At 38.8% G+C, this 16,667-nt stretch overlaps 1 protein-coding gene and 1 long non-coding RNA gene across 3 annotated transcripts in view; both read left to right on the top strand.

Annotated features, from left to right (window-relative positions):
• Positions 1–260: 260 nt before the first annotated feature.
• Positions 261–16,667, top strand: part of LOC311082137 (uncharacterized protein) — a gene marked incomplete at both ends in the record, with an annotated part of 51,421 nt that continues 35,014 nt past the window's right edge. Inside the window, 2 exons of the mRNA XM_084112879.1 lie at positions 261–450; positions 2,999–3,322. Coding sequence (XP_083969005.1) covers positions 261–450; positions 2,999–3,322 — 514 coding nt within the window. The remainder of the gene's footprint in view (positions 451–2,998; positions 3,323–16,667) is intronic.
• Positions 10,212–15,446, top strand: LOC311092122. 2 transcript variants are annotated; one of them, XR_014608204.1, is made up of 4 exons: positions 10,212–10,437; positions 14,451–14,507; positions 14,722–15,233; positions 15,377–15,446. It is a non-coding gene; the product is annotated as an uncharacterized lncRNA (long non-coding RNA). The 2 variants fall into 2 exon arrangements; XR_014608205.1 differs by lacking the exon at positions 15,377–15,446 and having other exon boundaries at positions 14,722–15,370.

Raw genomic sequence — 16,667 nt, 5'->3', positions numbered from 1 at the left:
TGATAGTGAGCGTGGAATTACTGTAATGATCACTTGTGGGACGTAATCATTAACTCCACCCTCTTACTGCACTAACCAGGAAAATACTCGTTATTCCTCTTTTCTGTCAAACTGACTCTTTGTGTCCAGACAAAAGAAATAAAGAATCAGCGATCAGTGGAGAATGAAGAAAAGAGCTTTCAATAAGGATTTATGATACGTTTGTTTCTGAACAGAGCAGATCTTAGTGAGATCTAATGAGCAATCCAGACATTATACAGATGAGCGAGAGAGACTATCCAGTCCTCAGAATCAGAGCCCAGCAGAACCAGGAGCCGGACGCTGGCAATGAGGAGGCCGCGCTGAACGGGTTCCTGAGTCTGATGTGGGTTCTGGTTCTGATCTCAGTCCAGCAGCTCGTCATCAGCAGCAGAAGCACAGTACAGAACACTTCAACGCCACCCGGGCCAGGTACACTTTACCATAAGCACTGCACTCAACACAGTGTCACTTTTGTGTTCATACTGTCACTATCCAAACAATTTATGAATAATTAATTAACTCTTTGTGTGACAGTTGTGACAGTAAATTCAGACAGAGAAAGATATATATTTTATATTATACACAGATAATGGACAAATGTCTGCTCAGGTCTTTTTATTATTGCAAATGAAAGGTTACAGACATTAACAGTACAAAATAAATAAATATTTTTCACCACAGTAGCTAGGTGTCACTAGTGAGCAATGCTGAATGAAGCTTCGAGTAATGAACCTTTTGGTGAGCAATGGGCTGCGAGGTCTCAGTGGTTCAGGAAGCCTCATTTTGCCATCACTAGGGAAAGCCCCAGTGCTTCACAAAGCTTCATTTCATCATCACTACTTAGGGACAACAATAAATACAGAATGTGGAGTGAAAGTATCAACAACGATTACCTTTTAAGTCTCAAACAGAAAACAAAGCCAGTAGCCCACGCAAACAACTGCTCTTCCGGTCTTAAACAGCGCACGGAAATCTAATCGCGTGCACAACTCCGCCCACAGAGAAACGCTCTTAAAGGGGCCATGACACTTTTACATTTCTATAGATAGATAGATAGATAGAGGCGGATCTGATCTATTTTCGCAGGACTGGAGAGAGTAAAGCAGAACATTATAATCCATGTGTAGAAACTCTTCCTGAAGACATTTAATCTCTGCTTTACAGACGCTCATGAAGTGTGTGCAAACTGGAGCTGACGTTAATCATTTCAAAATACCTTAATTTTCTACAAGTTAGTCATGGATAGTGGAAACCTTTTCAGTAACAAAACAATTTTTTTCACTAATAATGTAATAATCGTATTTCTGGATTTTAACATAATGCGGGAAACTGCTAAAAGAAAGAAGTGAGACTAACAGTAATTCAAATAATTTCACACACACCTAAAGCAACACTTTAGTGTCACTATAGCAACTCTAGTTTATAGTCTCAAACAGAAAACAAAGCCAGTAGCCCACGCAAACAACTGCTCTTCCGGTCTTAAAAAGCACACAGAAATCTAATTGCGTGCACAACTCCGCCCACAGAAACACTCTTAAAGGGGCCATGACACTTTTACCTTGTCTTACCTTTTCACTAATAATGTAACGATTGTATTTCTAGATTTTAACGGCATGCTGGAAACTGCTAAAATAAAGCAGTGAGACTAACGGTAATTCTCTCGTGTGCAAAAGTAGCCTATAAACTGTTCAGAGCAGATGTGTGTTGAGACCGTGTGATTCACTCATTTGATGAGATCATAAGAAGTGAATAACCACAGGAGGAGCTGATAATGTTTAAAGGAAGAGCTGTAAATATATATAAAGAAGAGGAAGACTGACAGAAACACAAAATGGCTGATAAGTGTGATCTGTGTCTGCTGGGACTGATCATTCTCTCTTCACTTCTCACAGGTAAAGAAATCTGTATTTTCTCTAAAGACGTTTGCTTTACTGTTTTCCACCCCCTCTTTCTACCACAATGACCATTTGTAGTTCCTAAAGGCACAGAGGGGCTGATAGTGATCACTGTAGGCCAAGATGTGTGTACTTCAGGGGTCGATGAATTGTCACACATTTAGTACGGTGGGGGAAGTTGTAATTATCTGATTGGTCAGTTTAAACATCTCACATTTGGGTTTTAGTCACATGGTCAGAAAAGGATAAAAGAAGATTGTAACTGTTGATCTGTCTCTTTTATTCTTTGGGTCCCTTTCGTGGGACTCTCTCTCTCTCTCTCTCTCGCTCTCTCTCTCTCTCTCGGGTAACATTTTACATATATGCTGAGTACAATTAATGGTACAAGTTATCATCTCATTTCATTTATTTTGTAACTATTTTAAGTATAACTATAATCATGTTGTTAATAAACCCTTTCAATTACAAATAATGTGCTAACTAGTTTTAATTTGGTATTGACTTGCTATATAATATAATAGTGCTTTCTATTGCAATACAATATCTTCACTCTCTATAGCAGCGCTCTCCCACATATTAATCTATTGTAACTGCGCTTATTTCCGTTGTTGGTATAAGTGGCAGTGGGTGGAATAGACAAGAAATGTACAGTTTTCTACAATCTTGCTGACAATGTTTCTTTAGTCATTCGTCAGTCCTGCAGGAAATCCACCCTTACAACATTTAGTGGAATTAGTCTGGAAAGAGTTCATTTGAACATGCTCAGTTTATTCTTGCACACATTCACGTTGTGATCTCAGAGTTGTGTATTGATACACACAGATCATACTGTATTATTCCTGATACTGGACATAGTGTCACTCAAACATCTGATGATGAAGAATTATCTTCATATTAAGAGTGTGTCAGTGATTTGAACAGCTCTCTGATAAAGACTAATAGTTTATTCTGGAGAGTGTGTTGTTTGCTTTAAGTGAGGAAAAATACTATGATTTAAAACTTCTGCTTTTAATGCTGGTATGTTTTATAGTTTAATTTATTAATATATATCATAATGATCACTGAGATATACTGTGTTTCAGGTATCAGTGGAGTGGATGAGAATGTGTTCATCAGTTCTGGTGAAAATGCTCGTCTGTCCTGTAATAATGCTCTTTCTGACTGCACATCTAAAACTACATGGACCTACTCTAACAGATTCAGACCTTCAGAGATAGTTGCACTGATTACTAAAGGGATAAAGAATAAAGACACAGAGAGACATGAGAGACTGAGTCTGGAGTCTGACTGCTCTCTGAACATCAAGAACGTCACAGAAGAAGATTATGGATCTTACACCTGCAGACAATATGTGAATGGACATAAACAAGGAACTGATGCACGTGTTTTTCTGCATGTTCTTCATGGTAAGTCTATGATTATGTGGTCAGATTCTCCCTTTTAACTCATTTAAACTCACAAATGATGATTGAAGAGTCTGTGATTTGTGTCTTGTGTTCAGTTTCAGTGTCTCCATCATCATCATCATCATCATCATCATCTTCATCCTCACAGACTGAGATCAGTCCAGGCCGCTCTGTGACTCTCTCCTGTCAGTTGTATTCATATACTAAACCCTCCTGTGATAATCTGGCCAGTTCTGAGGGAATTGAGCTGTTGTGGGTGAATCAGGCTGGTGTTGATCTGAAGACAGACTCCAGATATCAGATATTATCATCATCAGATCAATATCGCTGTATCATCATCACTCTGACTACAACACTCCTGAATGAAGATGACAACAGAGAGTGGAGATGTCAGCTTACTCACATAAATCAAGTCAAGACCTCAGTCAGATACACTGTCAAGTATTCAGGTGAGAAAACAGTGTTAGAAGACCCTCATAATGTCAGTAACACTAAGGTCTATCAGTATCACTGAACCAGAACAAACTGAGGGAACAAAAGCTTCTTTGACTCTCACAGAAGAGTAACTCAAAGCATTGCTTCAAACTAATGAACTGCAGTGAAGTAACAGTCCAAAACGTGATGCTGGAAATAATAAAGGAATTGAAACTTGACAGCAAAAATATTAACTTTTTATGTAATATGATGATCAAAGTTAAAATATGGTTATCTTGAGTGTTAACTCATCAAAATATGACTGTCATATTCTACAGTATGATTGTCACATTGAGTTGTTGTTTTAGTTTCATTTCATGGACTTTTATGTTGTGTCCCAATTAGCGTAGGCTACTTATGCATATTCTAGGACATGTTTAGTATAAACAGTGAGAGTAGTGTGTTCATATAACACTCCGGTTCTTTCACTCGATTCTCCCAGAAAGCAGAAATTACATGGCTTATAAAAAGCTGGTGCGGGATTGTGCACTTCACTTTCACTTTTAAATAAGCGTCAATTCATTATTCGCAGGGAGTTTGATTGACATGCGATCTGAGTCTGACCAATCAAAATCCACCATTTTTGTCCGACAAAGCAGTCAGGAGAGTTAGTAGATTAACGTCGGTGGATTTGAACTTGGCTTTAACTGAGGCAATCTGTCACGAGACATTACAGAGCCACAAAACGGTTGGCCTATTTATTGTTTAATTTTCTTTGACTGACGAAATTTGAAAGTTGAGACTTTGTTTCATATTAAATATTCCCTGCTCGGTCCTGTCTGTCAGAGCGTTGTCAGTGTCCTCTGTTTTTCACTGCTTGAGAACATGGGTTGAATCCGAAATCGCCCCCTAAACCCTCATTCACTAAGTTAGGCCTATTCCCTACGTTAGTCCACTAACACGTTCACTTGAAGGAGTGAATGAAAACGAGTGAGCGAACTCGGACAGCCGTTGAGCGTACATAAGCTGTACACTCGTTAATGCAGCGCAATGTGGGATTGAATAAGTGCACTCAATAACGTCCACTATGGTTTCGGACATCATTTTTAGTGGTGTCCGAAACCATAGTGGACGTTATTGAGTGCACTTATTTGCATGCGCTTAGAGCTCGTGTGAATTGCAAGTATAAAATGAAGTTAACAAACAACCTCGATCCATAAGGAAACGCCACATAGGTCGCTGAATTTCACTGCGCTTCATGAAGAGTTTTTCTTTTGCGTGAAGAAGCCGTTCGCCGGAGATGTGTTAACAGATAGCGGAGTGCATTCATCATGATTATTAGCCTACCGGTATAATAATCCTCCTGGCGCCGGGTCTGAGTGAGTCATTTACTCTATTACCTTTGTTCTTTGATTAACATTAATGACACTTTAAGACCAGCCGCTGCTGACAGAGACGCGCCACATTTCCTCACAAATCTCTACGTTCATTTAAGGCTTTATTTAAATCATACAGCTTGGTTGGCTGTGTCGTCGACGAAACATACGGTTTTAAAGGGTTAATGGTGTATTCACACCAGGAAAGTCCGATTGTTAACTTGCTTTGGTCCGGACCAAATACAATGTTGAGTTTTTGTTTTGTTTGGTACGGTTTGCTTTCACACTGCTCTTTTTGCAACCAAAATGTGTAAACACAAATGTGTGCTATGGTCATCCATTCATTGGACAGGAATTCTCGAGCAGGGAAAAGCAGAAAGTGCAAAAACAGTCTCAGCATGGAGATATTTTGTAATGCAATATTTGTTATTTTACTGATTTGGTGTTATTCTCTACAAACGCAATATGAAGAAACTAATGAGCATCATATGATACAATGTCATCTATACGATGTTGTAATTAGGATTTTGCAAAGACGAAGATGTGCTGCAAGACGGTTCTGGTGGAGAGAGCATGCTCTTAACTGATAAAGTTCAAACATTATTAAAAACAAGTGAACAGTCAGTAATAAAATAAGAACAAATACACAAATTACAAGCAGAGATAAATATTAAATAAAGTTACAAAGTCTAACAGTAGTATTCAGGTAGGCTACAGAAATTATTAAGCCTAAATGTAAAATAAAACTATTTGTTCACTGAAGAAAATAAATATAGTTTCATCTTTCTTAAAGTTGTATTTTGTTATTTTATTAATGACACAGACAACGGTAGGAATATTGGGTGTCTGCTGTCACTTTAAGACCGAATGCATGGACCGAAAAAAATTACAAACATCAACTATGACATAACCGAGAAAATACTTGCGAGACGGGTAGACTCGTTTTTAACAATGTTGTGTGCATGTGTGTCCGTTCAAGGGCAAGGAAACGCAAAAGAGGAATGAATTCGGTGTTCGAGCGCTGTCTGAAACGCACCTCTCTCTCTCTCTCTCTCTCTCTCTCTCTCTCTCTCTCTCTCTCTCTCTCTCTCTCTGCGTGCGCGAGTCCCGATTTTCGCTCCTTTTGCGTTGAAAAATGTTTTCATAAACACGTCCATATTATACACTTTCACTCTATGATGGTTAAATTTAGTAGTTAATCCGCGAATCACATGCGTGCCGAACCGTGTGGCAGCTGGTCCGGATGGATCACAGATTAATGTAGCCTATAGGCATTTCTTCACCCCAAATTACATAGTAAAACTCTGACCCTGTCAAAAAAGGCAGAGTGCTTTTTACAATTGGGTTGGTTCATGTTCACACCTTAAACAAACCGTACCAGAGTTCGTTTGGAACCGGACCGAGACTACCTCTTCAGCTGGATCTCGGTATGGTTGTTCGGTCCGCACCCGAGTGAGATTGCTGTATTCACACCTGCCCAAAAGATCCACACCAAGGGGGGGGAACAAACTTGAGTTCAATTCAATCGAACCAAACAAGTCAGGTGTGAATACACCCTTAAACTGCTCTTATGAGGACACTCGACAAAACGGACATTTTGGGATAATTTGTGTGTGTTGTTTGTTCAAGCCCAAAAGAGAACTCGAAACTGACGCGCGTCTTTTTTGTTTGTGTGTGTGTGTGTGTAAAAGGCAGGACTTACAGCGCAGAAAACATTCACATTAATAAGAGCGTGATCATACAACGCTAGTCAATATATATATATATTTAACCTTAAAGAAAAAAAATAGTTATCTCTGCCTACATTTTGTTTCTGTCTGACCGGAGAAAGTTTGTCCTGCCATTCACCTCAACAGCTCAGATGAAACTGAAGAGCAAATGGCCGACTTCACTTATTTTTTACTCTAATGCTCAATTCACCTTCTTATACTACGCCCTAAAAGTATACTCTTTTTGGGAAGAAAAGGTGCATACTTTTGAGTGTGTAGCAGAAGAGTAGACAAGCTTTGGGACAAACTATCACGCCTCTTGATCACTTGGAATCCAATATGGAGCTGAATATAAATTATACATTTGTTTTACACACCATTATATAGGCCTGTGTGTATGTTTGGGCTGTTGGAGAATATATATATTTTTAAAAATCTAAATAAAAGTCTAATATACTATATAGAGTTGTGTGGTGTGACATGCTTCATGCCGCAATGCATTCTGGGAGCCATGAGTTTTATACTATGGGTGGCTCCCAGCATGCATTGCGGCATGAAGCATGTCACCATTGTCGATGGCTTTTGTCTTTGTATATAATTGTCCCCATTCATCCTTTTCACAGACACAGACTCTGAGGATCATTCAATTACTAACACACCAGGTACATAATCACAGTGTTTTGTCTTTGTCTATAATTGTCCCCAATCTGCCCTGTCCGTCTCTGACTCTGTGCTCGATCTCTTCTTCAGTCATAGTGATTTCTGTCGCTGCAGTCGCTGTTCTCCTTCTTGCTCTTCTCTGGCTGATCTGCAGAAAAAGAGCTGGTGAGTTTTCAGATTTACTCCTTTACAACAATTAAAAACAGTTCAGATGAGCAAACAAACACATCATGTTCAGACTGTAAGTATCATAGAAACATGTGGATTATATGAAATTCTCAAACAGAAGTTTATTCCTGCTGAGAAATCCTGTAATGTCAATATCACAGAGTTATCAAGTCAACAATCATTTTTATTATTCATTTTAATGCTTCAACAAAATCTGATTGTTGAAAAAGCTTAATGCTTAACACAGTGTTTTTCATGTGTGTTTGATCATAAATACTCATATTTCATGAGGCTCTTGTTTTCAGATAATAAAAGAGGGACTGGCGACTCTGCGGTGAGTTCAGTAATGCAGTGATTTAGATTTGATTACTGTCTTTAAAGCTCAATAAAGTGTCATTCATGCAGTTTAACTGTTTGTTCTGAAGGTCAAAGATGAGAATGATCATAAAGGGACGTATGAGACGATCAACATGTCCATTCCTCCCGCTGCAAGAGCCAATGTGAGTCCACTAAATCATCAAACATTACGTTCACTGTCTGTTCAATAACGTGATTTAAAGGCTTTTGTGTTATTCTACATATTATAGTGAGAGATATGTCTGTTCTGTGTGTTAAACTTGACTCTCTGCACGTCTGCATTGATGTTTTTTCGGTTCCTTGCCACTGTTGCCTTTGGCTTGCTCAGTTGGGGATATTTTGGGGATATTTAATTTTATTCTATCAATCAATAAATTCCACTAGAAACAAACTTTGTTGTATTATTTTATTTTAATACTGTGAAGCTGCTTTGATACAATCTGTATTGTGAAAAGCGCTATACAAATATACTTGATTTGATTTGATTTGATTTAGGAGCAGACAGATGATGTGACTTATTCTGAGGTCACTTCTTCCAATACAAAGCCAGTAAAATCACTCAATGTGAGTAGATACCAGCACATGAGTTTGACTCTCAGATAAATGAAGCTCATGCTCTAATAATAATAATAATAATAATAATAATAATAATAATAATAATCGCTGGGGTTCAAACATTGATGGACAGAATCTGTTCTTTCAGGATCATGATGATACAGTGACTTATGCTGCCATCAGAGGAAGAGAAGATCAACCGCAGGATGAACTTTACACCTCTGTGAACAAGAACTAGACCTTCACAAATAAACATTAATGATACAGATCATGAGCTCATCATATCAGGAGCAGACGGGAAGATTTCATCTCTCTGGAGTTTGGAGGAATTATATATTTGTGTTTGAACGAGCAGATATTTGTATATCTTACACCCGGTGCAACGCAGCGCCAGACATGACGCAAGTGTTTTTTGCTAGTTTTAACCCGATGCAGTTTTTCATTTTCACATCCTGCTCCATGTTGTTTAAATAGCAAACGCATTTCACCGATTTGTTCGTCAATGGTTGTGTTGATCTGAAAACGAGGTGTGTGTTCAGGTGCGTTGTTGGAGCGTTGCTATTTTGAGGAAACTGAAATAGACTGAGCCATTGACCAACTGAAACCTTGTCTAAAGTCAATGGAGCGAATGAATATGAATATTTTTGTTATGTAAAGAGTGCATTAGTAATGTGCGCCTATTGGCGGATCCACAACGTGCGTTCAATCTGCTTATTACACACACAGGGACGCACAGCAGCACACAAACATGCCAAATATTAAAATTAAAAGGATTACAATGTAGAGGTCTTCTCGGGTCCTAAAAACTCGACCCGAATCACTACTTACCCGAACCCGACGTGCATAGATAATTTTTTTTTTTAAAAGAAAAACCCGACCCGAGACAGACTCGATAAAATTAGACCCGAGTCCGACCCGACCTGATGGCATTTCCTTTAGAACCCGACTGGACCCGAACGTAAACGGCATTCTTGCCTGCAGCCCTGCGTTTCTCAAAAATGCACTAGACGTGCAAGTAGGCCTACGCGCTGAAGTGCTAAAATGTCAATCACACATCACTGTAACCAATTACGTCCTATACAATTTGGCATAATGTTATTTACTGGACCATGCGATGATAAACATTAGAACGACCACAGGGTAAAATTTATCGATGGCTGTTTTTCAAATGTAGCCTATAACAGATTTTCAATAAAATATCCAAAGTCTCCCAGTCATTGACTTTTACTAAAATTGTGTTATTTAGCCTACAATCCCGTTGTTAAAAAGTTGTTTAGATAAAACCAGATTAAAAACAGGGCATTAGAACCCAGGCCCGTCGCGACAAGGCAGGCAAACCAAGCAATTGCTTGGGGCCCCGAGCTGGCCTGGGGCCCCAAGACAACGACTGGTTAAGAATAAAATGCAACGACAAACTGTGTGAGCGCCCCTTTGATAGTCAATGCAGTAAAGTGCAATGACACTGTTATCGGGATCCCCCTCAAGGGGCCCCCCCCTCAGTAGTCACTGACAGCAGCCAGCCAACCACGCGATCTGAGACCAGTGGGTGGCGGAACGGCACTCTTTAAGTTGGTTTCACAAACCGGCAAAAAAGAAGAAGAGGAGACGCTCTGAACAACAGCTGATTCAAAACAAAAGATTTGCAAAGGAATTGCGTCAGTTGGTGTCTCGTGGGTTCACCCTAACAGCTTCTATCGTGTTTCGGTGAGGAGTCAGGACCTTATACTGTATATGGTCAGGACTTGCGCAGTTATCACATTGGTGGATGGGCTGGGCTGGACTGGACGAGAGATGGCAGAAGGAAGTGACGGTTCAGGAAGTGAGTCAGGAGAGATGGATGTAGGTGGCGGGAGTTATGGAAATTGGAATACAGCAGGTAGGACAAATAAACGCAAAAAGAGCGTAAAATCAGATGGGTGTGATAGTGACGGGAGAGGAAATGTAACAGAAAGGAAGAGAGAGGATTTCAACATAATAGTAAAACTTGCGCAAGAGGGGGCTTCATTCGGCGATTGGAATCCAATACAGCTAACTAAATCCATAAGTAAAGAAATCGGGGAGGTAAGGAGTGCTAAAATATTGCGAGATGGATCATTAATAATTATATGTAAGGATGGAGAACAACAAGGAAAAGCAATTAAAATTAATAAAATAAATGGCAAGAAAGTGCATTGTTCTCTGATGAATGACAGAAAATGGGTCAGAGGAGTAATTACAGGGATTCCGGTAAATGTAACAGCAGAGGATATAAAAGGAAATGTAACAAATGCAAAAGTGAGTGAAGCCAGACGTCTTAAAGCAAACAGAAATGGGATTAGAAGTGATAGTCTTTCTGTACTAGTCACATTTGATGAGAAAAGACTCCCGGAAAAGATTCTTATTGGATATATGTGTTATGAAGTGAGGCCCTATGTTCCCCCACCTCTTAGATGTTTTAAATGTCAGAGGTTCGGACATGTAGCATCCGTGTGCAAGGGAAAGCAAACATGTGGGAGATGCGGTGGAAACCACGAGTATGGCAAATGTGCAGAGGGAACGAAGTTAAAATGCTGTAATTGTGGAGGAGAACATAGCTCAGCTTACCGTGGTTGCGAGGTTAGTAAAAGAGCGGAAGAGGTGCAGCGAATCAAGACTACTCAGGGAATAAGCTACGCAGAGGCAGCAAGGAAGGTTTCAGGAGACGCGCAGGTGATAAGGCAAAGAGACACTAGAAATCAAGACGTAGTGAAATGTGGAGGATGTAATAGGTTGAAGGAGGAAACTTTGATTGTGAACAAGAATGATTTTGTATTCTTTATGGCAGATGTAGTCAACTGTTCAGCACAGACAAAAAGCCGAAATGAGAGGATAAAGATTATTGTCAAATCAGCTGAGAAGTACCTTGATGTGAGAGGGCTGCTCTGGGAAACAGTTAAAGACATTCTTAATGAAGATAATCAGCCATCTCAGACAAGTGTTGGATCATCTTAATGGTGTTAATTCTACTCCAGTGGAATGCGAGAAGCTTAATTTCAAATGGCCAAGAGTTTAAAAAGTATATTGATAAGTTGGAAGAGAAACCTGATGTTATTTGTATACAGGAGACATGGTTAAAGTCACAGTTGGATTTTATTATAAAGGGATATATTGCTGTTAGGAGAGATAGAGAATCTGGCAGAGGGGGAGGTGTGGTGACATTCATACAAAATGGAATGAGTTATAAGGTAATACGTATAAGCACAGAGCATGAATCAATTACAGTTAAGGTATGGACTAATAGAGGTAATATTGACATAATCAATTATTATAATCCGTGTGGGGAATTAAGTCTAGAATCACTAGAGGAGGTTGTAGGGGTATTAGATGATAATGTGATATTGTGTGGGGATTTCAATTCACATAATTCACTTTGGGGTAGCAGTAGGACAGATTTAAATGGTTTAGTGGTTGAGGAATTTATAGATAATCACTGTTTGGTATGTATTAATAATGGGGAAGGAACACGATATAATAGTATGCAAAACACAGAGGCAGCGCTGGATTTAACACTGGTGTCTAGTGAAATAGCAGGTTTAAGCACATGGAATGTGATCAAATACACCACAATAGGAAGTGATCATTATCCTGTGGTAACGAAAATTGGCATAGAAGGTTATTATGAAAAGGGAAAGAAAATTCCTAGATGGAAATTGGGAGATGCTAACTGGGAAGTTTTCCAAAAGATTAGTGCTAATAGATTTTGTAAACTTAAGGAGGAGAATCTGACAGATGTAAATATAATTAATAGTAAAATAGTTAAGGAAATTATTCAGTCTGCTGAGGAAACTATTCCTAAGAGTAAAGGAACTAAACGGATTAAGAGTGTACCCTGGTGGAATGATAACTGTAGTAAAGCCATAAAGGCCAGGAATAAAGCATTTAGAGAGCTCAAGAAACTTCATTCTCAGGATGCATTGATCCAGTATAAAAGGGCCCAGGCATTAGTGAGGAAGACAATAAGAATACAAAAAAGAACCTTTTGGAGGAAATATTGTAACACTATTGGAAGGGAAGTACAGCTGTCAGATGTGTGGGGCATGATTAAAAGAATGGGGGGGATTAGAAGAAATTATGAAATACCAGTGTTGGATAATGGTAACAAATTGGCGGTCAATAATTTAGAAAAGGCAGAACTTCTTGCACAAACATTTGAAAGGGTTCATAGTTCATGTAATCTCACAGATGAGGCTAGGCAGTGTAGAGAGAGAATCATAATGGAGAATCCCAATATAACAGAGAAAAGGGAGATGACAGGAGAGCCGTTGGATCTACCGTTTAATATGTTTGAGTTAAGAAGAGCAATTATGGGTGCTCGTCAGACCACTCCAGGGAAAGATGGTGTATGCTATGGAATGCTGGGACACATGCCAGATAGTGCACTGGACATGGTGTTGGGTTTGTTTAATAAAGTTTGGGATATTGGCCAACTTCCGTTAGATTGGAAACAAGCAATAATAGTGCCCATTCTAAAACCTGGAAAAGATCAGTCAGATCCTTCTAGCTACAGACCAATTGCATTAACGTCACACTTATGCAAAATTATGGAAAAAATGGTCACAGAACGTTTAACGTATTATTTAGAGAGTAAAGCTCTTCTGTACCCATATCAAAGTGGGTTTCGTAGGGGTCGGAATACAATGGACTCAGTATTGTGCTTAGAATCAGACATCAGGAAAGCACAGACTAACAAAGAAATATTGATAGCTGTGTTTTTTGATGTTGAAAAAGCATATGATATGCTCTGGAAGGAAGGATTACTTATTAAGTTGAAGTCATTGGGTATTGGAGGTAGAACATATAATTGGGTTATGAACTTTTTGTTTGACAGGGAAATCCAAGTAAGAGTTGGCTCAGAATACTCCAGTGTATATAAGGTGGAGAATGGCACTCCGCAAGGTAGTGTGTGTAGCCCACTGCTATTCAACATAATGATAAATGATATCTTCTCTCAGCTTGAACAAAGCGTAGGGAAATCCTTGTACGCAGATGATGGGGCTCTGTGGGTAAGAGGCCGTAATGTATTGCATGTCAGTAAGAAAATGCAAGCTGCAATAGTTGATGTGGAAAAATGGGCAAACAAATGGGGATTCAAATTGTCTGTAGAAAAAACAAAGGTGATTTGCTTTTCAAGGAGGCATAAAGTCACGCCGATTTCCATGAAGTTGTATGAACAACCACTTGAGCTAGTTAAGACAGTTAGATTTCTTGGAGTTTGGTTCGATGAGAAGCTCACATGGAATACTCATTTAGACAAAGTCAAAAATAAATGTAAAAAGGTCATAAATATACTTCGCTGTTTGTCAGGACAAGAGTGGGGAGCAAGTAGAGTAGCCCTACAAAATATATACTGGGCATTAATGAGGTCGGTTTTTGACTATGGATGTATTGCGTACATGTCAGCAGCAGAATCAAATCTTAAGAAGTTGGATGTAATACAAGCTCAGGCTTTGAGAATTTGTAGTGGATCTTTTAAAACTTCTCCTGTATCAGCAATGCAGGTTGAAATGGGAGAAATGCCGTTAGGAATCAGGCGAGTAAAATTAATGATGGCATATTGGGTAAATATCCAGGGGCATTGTGAGTCTCATCCTGCCAAGAGTCTTTTAATAGATTGCTGGGAACACAATAAGACAAATTTCATAAGTTTTGGGTGGATTGGTGATGCAAAGGCAGAAGTCATAGGATTAAGACAATTAGATTACAGCTCTACAGTGATACAGTCTTCAATTCCTCCCTGGTTATTCTCAACACCACGTGTAGACCTAGACATACAGCAGGAATTGAAGGATATGTCAAAGAAACTTCCTGAAAGCAGAATAGTACAGAATTATTTTGATTTGCATTTTGCAAATTCCATGTTTATATTCACAGATGGTTCCAAAGATCCTGATACAGGGCGTGCAGGTGCAGCAGTTTACATCCCAGCAAGTGAGTCATATATTAAGAAAAGAATATCGGATCATGTGTCAGTATATACCACAGAATTGATTGCAATATTATTGGCCCTGCAGTGGATAGAAGAGAGGGAAACAAATAATACTGTTATTGCATCTGATAGTTTGTCTGCACTTATGAGTATTAAATCTGGTAAATCATTATTTAGATCCAATATCATCAATGACATATTCCTTATGTTATACAGGATGGAGCTAAAGGGTCTATCCACATGCTTTCTTTGGGTTCCTGCTCATGTCGGTGTGGAGGGGAATGAGAAGGTGGATATGCTGGCCAAAGGATCACTCAAAACTAAACATGTAGACTTAAAAACCCCATTAAATAAAGAAGAAGCCAAATCAATTATCAGGAAGTATGCACAGTCTGTTTGGCAGGGGTATTGGGATAACAGTGAAACTGGAAGGCATTTATATAATGTACAGAGACAGGTTGGTGCTGGGAGGATGGTGGGCTGGAATTGGAGGGAAGAAAGTTTAATAACTCGTTTGAGAATAGGTCATACAGGTCTAAACCTTTCATTGTATAAAATAGGTAAGCACCCAACTGGGAAATGTACATATTGTAATCAACCAGAAACAGTGGAACATGTTCTTCTTCAGTGTAGGAAATACAATATTAATAGGGAGCACCTCTTTCAGTCACTACGGAAGGCAAAACATCATGACGTCTCATTGTCAGGTCTCTTGGGGAAAACAGCAGGTCAGATATACTGTTATATAATTAGGTTTCTTAAAGAAACTGAATTAATTAAAAGAATCTGAGTCTAATAAGGACTCAATATTTTATTTTATTTATTTATTTATTTATTTTTTTTCTGCTTAATCTCTCGTTCCACACTCCAGTCCAGTTGGTGGCGGTAATGCACCGTTAAATGGTTTGCCAACCGCCATTAAACACAAGAAGAAGAAGAAGAAGAAGAAGAACCACGCGATCTCTGCTGCCGGCAAAATACAAAACCTCCTCGGCAGTTATCATGAAGCAAATTATGCTTCAGGAAGACAGAAAAGAAAGAAGTTAAAGGTAAAAAAATATAGTGATAAGTGATAAATTGCACTGGATAATATAGCTCTACTTGTCTTGTACAAATGGTGTACTTTTGCAGCAGGTAGGCTAGCAAAAATATGTTTATGTTAGCTATCTGCCTGACGGCAAATGCTGCTTGTAACGAACAGTTAGTGCAACTTTTTAGCGCAATTTTCCACCGGACAAAATTGCGATTGTTAACTCATGATTTCTGTTCTGTCTGTGCGCACCAATCTTGCACTTCTATCTACTCCTCAACCAGACCACCTAGAGACTTCGGGTTTTCGGCATTATGTTAAGGAAGGTCTAATGTCGGGAACGCACAAAAAAAAAAAAAAAAAAATCCAGGAAAAGATTTACTATCTCTTAGTGTTGTGATCCCATGACGTCAGAAAATTGCGCTAAAACACTCACTGAGTTTTTATTACTTGTTTCATAGCTTATCTTAATGTGCTAGTGTCGGGATATAGGCTTCTGTAGTGACAGTTTATGCAAATATGACATTATTTTTAAGTTATCAATGGATCTTGAACAGTTACTTCAAGGTTACTGCAAATGTTCAATTGTTGAAAATGTTCAAAATTTTATGCACAGTATATGCAACTGCAGTATTTGCACTGTAAACATTTTTTATTTATATAAAGTGTGGGTGAACTATGGCTAAGCTGCGGTGCGGGGGGGGGGTATTGGGGGGGCCTCCACGTCCATTTTGCTTGGGGCCCCCAAATTCCTTCAAACGGCCCTGTTAGAACCGCCATAGCAGGTCAAATTTACCATGTAGGCATGTCTTTATTTTTGCAACTTTTCTTTATTTTCGCAACGTGTCTGCTTACTGTAAACAGTCACACAACGCACGTTTAAAATAAGATGTTTTAGCCTATTCATAAATGTTCAAACTTTGAATTAATTATTAAAATTTGTTTTGCAATTTTTATCGTTTATTGTTTGCTGGTTGCTATTTATTCAAGTCTGCCCGTTTCCTGAAGAAAATTCCGATCTATGATGAAGCCTAATGAATAAAAAAAATTTCTGATTACCCCAAGTTTATAGGGGTTGTTCTCTTATTCAAATTATAAATTATATAACTAAGCAAATTAATAACTGAATAAA

This window comes from Abramis brama, assembly GCF_963993115.1.
Source record: "Abramis brama genome assembly, chromosome: 1".
Lineage (NCBI taxonomy): Eukaryota > Metazoa > Chordata > Actinopteri > Cypriniformes > Leuciscidae > Abramis > Abramis brama.
This window is presented reverse-complemented; position numbering and strand designations above follow the sequence as displayed.